Source organism: Triticum urartu, chromosome 3A, assembly GCF_056163025.1.
Source record: "Triticum urartu cultivar PI428250 chromosome 3A, HENAU_Tu73, whole genome shotgun sequence".
Classification (NCBI taxonomy): Eukaryota; Viridiplantae; Streptophyta; class Magnoliopsida; order Poales; family Poaceae; genus Triticum; species Triticum urartu.
In genome coordinates this window covers 445,367,374-445,376,859 of record NC_141875.1, presented here as the reverse complement: position 1 = coordinate 445,376,859, position 9,486 = coordinate 445,367,374, and the positions used below count along the sequence as shown (strand labels likewise).

The following is a 9,486-nucleotide window of genomic DNA, read 5'->3' as shown; positions in this document are numbered from 1 at the left end:
CAGAGAGGACAACGTAACCCCTAAAAACATGACGATGACTAAAGCACCATTCTCGCAAGAAATTAGGTTCCAACTGTGCAGCAATTGAGGTGGGCCAGTGGTGAAACAAAACAGACGCATCAACACTTAAACACATGTTCTCAAAAAGTCTGATAAGAACGGTATGGTGATTCCTGCTTCATGCAGGCGAGTTGCAACCAGCAATCCAAGCGATTCCCGCTTCATGCAGGCAAGTTGCATCCTGCAATCCAAGCTGAGGACGGGTTTTTGGAGCAAGTAGTTCATAAACACAGTCCGACGGTGCTTTATTTATTATTCCTCAGAGCAAAGTTCGTCCAAATAGTTTGTGCTCGGCGACAATAATGAACAAATAAGTAGTGTTTACATAAGAGGATGGGATACTTTAAACAATCAATGTTCACAAAACCGGGCGGAGTTCGTTGCACCTGCTGGGGGTCAAACCAGCAGCCATTTTACATAGAAACAGCTGTACCATCACCAAAATACAAGTGTGCATTATGCCGCAACAAGAAGCTTCCGGATCTACAAGGAAACACGGATATTAAAACATTTTTCATGTTGAGGATCAACTTTTTGTATGTAAAATAGACTGAGATATTAAGATAATTTTAATGCCAATGATCAACTGTTTTCTCCATAAAATAGGGTATGATGTTGCATGTCCTCTACAGGGGTTGGGTGGGTTGGGTGGGGGGATATACACCGTTACAAAAGAATCATCACTGTCTGTTACAGCAAAGCAAAAAGGGCAGAGTATTCCTCCAAAGTATTATGTTTTTCCAGATAACCCTGAAGGGAACTGGTTTAGCAAAGCAGGGGTATAGCATGTAATTTCTTCTCATCAGGGGTTGCTTATCAAATAAAACTGTGACTAGTCGGGGAGTATAATGGACATTTCCTACAACAAACTAAATGATGATGTCATACTTGAACACTTCAGTATTTACGAACATTGTTGATTTGAAAAATGTGACAAGCACGCTGAAATGGCATATTCAGCAATCAACTAATCATAATGAAATGCAAAACCATTTGTAATACTGCTTCTATGAGGTTCATGCTAGCACTAAATGAGATCTAGCAAGAGATGCAGAACGTTAGAAAGGAATCACATTAGAATCGTTTTCTTTAGAATTGTGCACAATGACGCAGTGGCAAAACAAAATATATTGGAAGATGAGCTGAATGAACGCACCTCTGGCAATTTCTTGCGGAAAACAACTTCAAGCCTTGCATCAACTGTATTCTCAAACACAATCTTTCCATCTCGAGAAGCCAGCACAACACCTCCATGGCTGCATAAACAGCACAATAATGACAAGGACTGAGGTCAATAACTAGCATGAAACTATTAAATGACTACGGATTTCAAATGTCTATTTTATGTGAATACAGATAAAGACAAATCTAGAAGCACACAATTAGATACTCTAAGGAACCAATAAATCTACGGTAAGGAACCAATAAAGTAACACCCCAAGAAATAATTTCCAATGCATTACCAAATCTGGCCGTGCTCATCACCATGGCTCGGAGAAGGTGGCAGGTAGACACTGTGGTCAACGAGTATCTCTGGCTCATGGACATCTGCTTTTGATGCATACTCATTCTTTGCTGAATGCAGTACAGATTCCACATTATGGTGATCTTCTTTGCGGCAGCGGAGCAGTACAGCTGGCTCTTTCAACCGAAGCAGGCCCTGTATATTATCCGGTAAAAAAGAAGCGTTATTATATGAGTTAGCCAACAATATTTCGAGATGAGGAAAAGGTTTGTGTTTGGTACGCTCAAACAAACCTGAACAACGAGTTCTTTTAACAGATTCCTGTATTCATGGTGGTTGCTGCTGATATTCAGGAGTTCCTTCATTGCATCCTCTTTCATTTTATTAACCAGGTCATCCTGGGCCTGAAGCACTTTGATGCGAGAAGCATTCAGCTGCATAGAGTACTCACTGACAAAAGAACAATGATTCATCAGGTAATGTAGGGATAACCGCATAAATATCAGTGCAGATGCTTGCGACGAACCGTGGACTTTAACTAATGTTTCATCTACGACCACAAAAAGAGAACATCTCATACTCAACAATCAGCACTCCACTTTAATTATATGCAACATGATACTAAGGTTACATTGTTCTAGAATTACATTTCTAAATCTTCCCGTGCTGCTCTATATTTTACCTTGTCATCAACAGTAGCTTTCTTTTCATACTTGCTTTTAAGTTTTTAACATATGGAATATTCTACTTTAAAGTTCATACTACTTCAACATATCTCCTATTTATTCCTGAGACCAAATGCAAGCAGCAGTTCACAGTTTTACAACTTTGTCTTCACTTTTCAGGATAAGTCTTCAGTCAACAGATAAGTTTACTGCAGTCAAGTTATGCAAATATTACAAACTGTTTGAGCTCATATATAATACCGTTGTATATATCAGTAAGTGTCAAGAATTTCAAGATTAACCGATGGTTATCACCGATAAAGCTGTGAGGGTGAAGCAATTTACAGTTATCCTGTGCCGCGTTGGTTCACATCATTGATATAAATTTGTTGTAATATATGTCGCTCAGCTCTGTCTACAACATATTCTGATATAAATATGGTGTGGAATATGTTTTCAAATTTCTCAATATGCAATGCAGTTGATAACATTATAGCATTCCAGAATGATCGTGGAGAAAGAGGTGATTCAGAGAACTAAAGCCTCACATTTTCTTCCGAACATCAACCTGCTTCTCTTTCCGCTCATATTCTTGCCTGATCTTCTTTTTCTCAGCTTCAACAAGTTGCAGCTTCTCAATGTTGAATTCCTGCACGTAATTATACAAACATGTCAAACCTAAGAAACAAATTATAAGATGAGTAAACAACTTCCGGCAAAGAAAAGAGGATAAAACCAAAACATGCATGGCCAATAATCATGAAAGGTGGGACGGAAATCATGGAAAATATGACAGAAAACAGACATATCTTTCCCATGGTGAGTAATAACTTCAGGAAAGGAAACAACCTTAGTCACAAAAGGATGGCCGGTTGCTTCACAGAAAAAGCATTATCCTAGCTCTGGAAACTCAGAATGCTGACAAATCATGTCTCCTAGGCTTAGTGACGCTGTATTCTATATGGCTTGATTTTACACGGGAACACAATAATAGATCTTGAAAACCCAGGGATCATACACATACAATTACGTAAGCATGCGTTCTGTACCCAGCTATGAAGAGACTAGAACAAACAAAGAAGGGCATAATAATACATAACAAACATTAGGCAAGTGTTTTGCTCAACATCCAGTATACACCGACTCATCCCGCAACCAAACAATACTGGTATTTATAGCATCTGTATTCGAATAACTATTTCCCTTCATAGTTACTTACGTGAATAAAATGGTGCTACGATTCACAATGGTTAATGTGCGGCCTACAAGCGTTGTGGATCCGAGGTTTGGGTGAGCAGAACTAAAGATCACAAGGTAGCAGGGAACGAAGGGTGCTGAACAGCTGATTCGAAGACTTTTTGCAACATGTTTTAAGCACGTCATATTTTTCCCATCAAGATTAAGCTCCAGCTTTGCTTCTAGTACCACCAGAAGCAAATGGAACAATGCATACACAAACTTAAGTTCCCGGTTCAGTTCAAGCTTGAGTTTGCTCCCCGTCCTCCAAAATCACACAGTATCGATTCAGCCATGCAGGTACCTGAATTCATTCAACTCGACAAGGGGAGGGGAGAGTAGCGTACGCTACGGCCCAAAACACCGCGATCTGGAGGCTTCTAGCTTTATTCCGTGCACTGAGATTAGCTTAAACGATAGAACCAAAATTTAGACGCTTCTGGATCTACCTAGGAGCTAGCGCGCTTCGTCACTTGGACACAGATCTCACAATCCCAAAATTGAAACCTTAGGCTTAAACAATCGAGCGGCCCCTAAGGCTGGATGCTTCGAGATGACAGGGCGCGATGAACAGATCGAGCGTTCCAAACCAAGGAGGCGCGGATCGAGAAGGTTCTGGAACCTTCGAGATGGAGAGTAAACGGGGAAGAACTAACCTCCTCGGCGGAGACGGAGATCTCGCCAGCCTTCTCCTCGGCCTCCTGGCGGATGAACCGCACCATCTGCTGGATCTGCTTGGAGACATCGGTGTCGTTCATCTTGGCGTAGGTGGCGGCGGATCTGACGAGCGTCCGACTGTGGGGCGCTGCTTCCGGCGACCACCGCGGGGGGGGGGGGGGGGGGGGGGGGGGGACGACGACAGAAGGAGGGAGGGCGCGAGGGAGTCCACGGGAGTGGTCGAGATGGGAGTCGTGGGGTCTAGTCTAGGCCAAGCCGCAGGGCAACGTGATCGGATTTGTTCCGTGGTTGCCGCTGCCTGTCTGTCTTGCTCGCGATTACTTCGTGGACCCGGATCACGGATCCGTGATCTCTCTTGCTTTTCCGTCGTTGCCATCTGTTTTGCTGACAGTTTTTTTTTCAAAAATAAATTGCGTTTATTCATCTGTCCTTCCGAGTTTCGAAGGGGCGCTATTGTGATCACATGGTGTGATTTGCAAATAAACCATACTCCCTCTTTTTTTACTACTCCCTCCTTCCATCTATACTAGAAGAACGTCCGTGCGTTGCAACGGGGCCACATTAACTTTAAGAGTTCAATATTAATCATGTTAATAATACATTTAATATTCTCATACATATCAAGTGACATATGAAAATATGATAAAAGTTCAATATTAATCATGTTAACTTTAAGAGTTCAATATTAATCATGTTAATATTCTCATACATTTAATAATCATGTTAATAATACATTTAATATTCTCATACAACTACAAACATGAAAAATGATAGCATCCTATGAAATATGATAAGATTATGTGTTTTTGCACGCAATTGTTGTGATTTATGTGTGATTTTTTTAATGTGATTTCGTACAAACAATTATAGTGAATATATACTACTACCACTATCAACTACAACTTGTGACCAATCACATAAAGATATATATTTAGAAAGATGTGCATTGCTACGACTTCTAAATTGATATATCATACTGTATTTTGTCTCTTTTCACTTCTTTCCTCTCCTCATCTCGTTGGCTAGTCTTCTCTGATTATTTGTTGTCAATCCTTTTATCAAGGTTATGCAAAAAGAAAGTTCAAAATGTTCAGATCAAAGATAAATCTCTATGAAAACTAATTATTCAAGAGCGACGATGCAAATTAAAAGATGAGACAACACCTTGATGAAAAAATGCAGATCCACTTGTATGGCGTCCAAATATGTTACCCAGTGGGTTTCTTGTTCACTTAGCAAATTTCAGCACTTTCATGGAATTAATTAGTAGAATTATTGTAACACCAAGCATGTACAAGTATCCCAAGATGACCACGAGTGAAATTTCTACTGTAGTGCATACTAAACATACCTGACCTTTTTCTTCTTGAATCCATCAAATTTTCATTTCATTTAGAGCATCATGATGTCGTGAATACAACTTCAAAACTATTTAGAGCATCATGACCTCAACACTTCTAAGTCTGAAATCATCTCTATAAATGATCTGTGGAGCAATTCATAAACTGCAGTCAGTATACAAATTAATTAGATTGTGCATGCATGAGACGATGGATTGTGTAGATGATCCCTAAGCTGTGGAACAGTACAACCAGAGAAAATAGCAGTCAAAGGGAGGAATTAGCTAGTTAGATTGTAGATGCATGCATGAGTCAGCCGGCGCAAGGGAAGTCGCGCGGAGCGCCATGACGAACTCGGAGTCTGGGCCCGAGCCGTTACACCTCGGCGGCAGACAGAGGCCAGCACAGCCGCTGCCCGCTGGGTCGCTACTCGCCAGTGCCCACCGCGCTGTTGAATCCACCGCCGATTGTAGCCACTGCATATAGTGTTCGCGCCGCCATGATGGTGCCCGACGAGGACGGCACAGGGCGGCGGAGTCGTGCATATCCAGCGGTGAGATCGAACAGCGAGGCGAGGTGACCGGCAGCGAACGGGCAGGGCCTGCGGCGTCGGCTGCAGATCTCCTAGAACAGAGAAAAAGAGAAAGAGAGGTAGAGACTGAGGAAGGAGAGGTAGGGCGCAGGAAGAGGAGAGGGATACTGGTGTCCATGGCGAGGCCTCCGTTGTCCACCGGCAAACCTCCATGGCTAAGGTAAGGTGCACCTACACCCGTAACACACCAGCATGACCTGACGGTGAACGGGTTCATGTGACGAGCGCGGGGCTGGCAATCAACGTTTCCTGGTCCTCCTCGCTGATGCATAACGGGCACGCATCGTTGCCTGGGTCGCTCACCATGAAGAAGAAGATAGGGTGGAGGAATTGAGAGAGGGAGGAGGAATCGAGCGGCTAGTACGGCAGGGGGCCAAACCATGATAAAAATCAGTACAACCCGTGCGAGGTGGAGAACGAGATGACTTACCTATAGCTCATGATTCGATTGAGATGATAGGGAAGGAAGGAAAATTGTGATTTAGTCAGACAAAGTTTTGGAAAGTTCTGATTCAGCTGAGAAATAGATGGAAATAATGCCTCAGGATGAGGAGGTCACGATTAGGGTATGGCAAGAAGAACTTTTTTGGAAAGCTTTGATTCTGGTGATAATTACCATATTCGAAATTTCCTTAGTTATAGCCTTACCATACATGGATTGATTTATTACTATAATTATCATATTTGAGATTTCTAAGTTTATAGCCTTACCATACGTGGATTAATTGTGATTGATTACCATAAATACGTTGGGTATTGTCGGCCAGACGAGAAAGAGAAAAACCGGTGGGAGGGGGGTGGTGGGAGGTGGGACGAAGAAAAACCGGTTGAAAAAAAACCGGTTGAAAATAAACCGGTTGAAAGTGGGGGGGACTATTCAACCAAGTCGTCCATTAGGAGTAGAGATTATCATATTTGAGATTTCTAAGTTTATAGCCTTACCATACGTGGATTAATTGTGATTGATTACCATAAATACGTTGGGTATTGTCGGCCAGACGAGAAAGAGAAAAACCTGTGGGAGGGGGTGGTGGGAGGTGGGACGAAGAAAAACCGGTTGAAAGTGGGAGGGACTATTCAACCAAGTCGTCCATTAGGAGTAGAGATAGGGCCTAATACATTTTTTAAGACCTCCTTTGACTATTGACAAGATTAATAGTACATGACATGCACAATGTGAAAATTATATCCTTGAAAGCTCCTTTCACACATGAATTTAACGGTGTGCTTTGTGTAAGTTGCATGTCATATATTATTTCTCTAATATTTGGTCAAAGTTAACCTCGAAAAACACATTAGGCCCTATATAGATGGAAGGAGGGAGAAGCAAACATGTTCGTGTGTTGCACCGAGACAAATCCCTTGAAATCTTTCACGATGTTGCACGACAAACAAAATGAGGTGAGTTGATTTTTGAAGTGTACTCATGTGTTTCCAATTTGTTAAACAACAAAAAAGAAATCTACCTAGCTACCGCTATCTCTTTTATGTCTTTGTTGCCGTTCCTCCTTAGTGATGAGCAGCAAATATTGGATTAGTATGAAAATAGAGAAGTACATTTTAGTACTCAAATGATAACTTATGCATAAGAATCATTATTTTTGTCTTGTTGCTATATGTGTTTGCAAATGTAATCCAAGTTAGATTTGGTTTAGTTGCAAACATATTAGACGTCTACATCGAAAACAATCAACTATAAGAACATGCATATCAAATGTTCAAGGTTGCATATGAACATCGATATTGTCAGGAGAAAACTTTGTAGGAACGATTTCAAACTATGAAAATCAATGTTAAGCCACTGGTTTACATAAAGCTTGTATCAGTACTTTAGTGTACATCATTGACCAGGGGTCGGTTATTGTACAATGTGCAAAATAGAGAGGACGATTATACACTTGTTGTAATTTTAGTAGGAATCAACATCCCCTACGGTGCCAATAATAGTTTTTGTGAAGGGAAAACTTTGTTTTTGCCACTCTAGTTTTTTCCCACTTTACTTATGCCACTCTAGAATTTGACATTTCACTTTTGCCACTCTTAGTTTTGACAATATATCACTTTTGCCATTCCGTGGCAAAAGCAACATTTTCAGAGTGGCAATTGTGATACATTGTCAAAAGCTAAGAGTGGCAAAAGTGAAATAAAAAATTATCATTTTTGCCACGAAATGGCATTTATGATGTGTTGTCAAAAGCCAAGAGTGGCAAAAGTGATATGTCAAATTCTAGAGTGGCATAAGTAAAATTGGCAAAAACAAAGTTTTCCCTTTTGTGAAAGCATCAAACTATCATATGTACTCGATTTAAATGGTGTAGGAACATATATATAATAGACATTTCCAAAATACCACATATAAAAAAGGTATTAATTAAGGTTGCATCCTAAACCTAATTTTAGAGATGATTGACATGCAAGGATAATAGCATATCTGAAATCTACACATTTTTCTAAGGAATTTCATATATAACATCCTAGACTTCGAGTTAGGATTTGAAAAATGTCAATATTTTGAAAAGTATTTGAATATGCCTGATAAAAGAAAAATTAAACAAAAAGAAGAAAATAAGATTCTTTGAAATGATTGGCATGCAAGACAATGACATATTTGAAATCTACACATTTTTCTAAGGAATTTTCATATATAATATGTTAGATTTCGAGGTGTAGTATGTCCAGGAACGTCTTGTTTGCCACGGGTTCTCTGGACAATCTGACCCGTGCGAGGTTCTCTACTATGATGTTGTCGCTTCATTCGACGTGATCTAATTCGAGTTCGTCAAATTTTCCTTCGAGTGCTCGGACGGCGGCGTGGTATGCTACCATCTTGGGGTCCCTGGTGTCAAATGTTTTCATGACCTGTTGGACCACGAGGTCGGAGTCGTCGCGACAGATGAGACATCAGATGCCCATGGAGACCGCGTTGTGGAGCCCGTGCAGGAGGGCTTCATATTCTGCTACGTTGCTGGAGTCCCGAAAATGTAGTTCGAGGATGTAGTTCATTTTGTTGCCTATGGGGAGACGAGGACTACTCTAGCCCCCGATACTTGTAGTGTCATCGACTCGTCAAAGTACATTGTCCAGTACTCGAGGTCGATGTTTTTGGGGACCTATTGGGCCTCTGTTCATTCTATGAGGAAGTCAGCAATGGCCTGAGATTGCACTGCCGTACGCGGCTTGTAAGAGAGCTCAAACGGTAAGAGTTCGATTGCCCATTTTGCCACGCGGCCTGTGGCATCTTTGTTGTTGATGATGTCAGATAGCGCGCCTGGCTGACCACCGTTATTGGGTTGGCTTGGAAGTAATGTCGCAACTTTCTTGCAGCCTTGTCTTGCAAGGCGTAAGTACCTCGCTGACGTAGTACACCGGGTGTTGCGTGTGGTGTATCTTTCAGGCATCCTCTCATTCGACATAGATGACCACACTGACTACTTGGGTTGTTGCTGCAAT

The 9,486-nt window shown here is 41.3% G+C and overlaps 1 protein-coding gene across 1 annotated transcript; it reads right to left on the bottom strand.

Annotated features, from left to right (window-relative positions):
• Nucleotides 1-280: 280 nt before the first annotated feature.
• On the bottom strand, nt 281-4,283 carry LOC125544267 (V-type proton ATPase subunit E). Its single transcript, XM_048707881.2, has 6 exons — nt 4,083-4,283; nt 2,739-2,839; nt 1,819-1,975; nt 1,524-1,720; nt 1,217-1,316; nt 281-543 (listed from the first exon to the last, which is right to left on the bottom strand). Exons 1-6 carry the CDS (start codon nt 4,182-4,184, stop codon nt 517-519), a joined length of 684 nt encoding a protein of 227 aa, XP_048563838.1. The 5' UTR covers nt 4,185-4,283; the 3' UTR covers nt 281-516.
• Between the last annotated feature and the right edge of the window lie 5,203 nt (nt 4,284-9,486).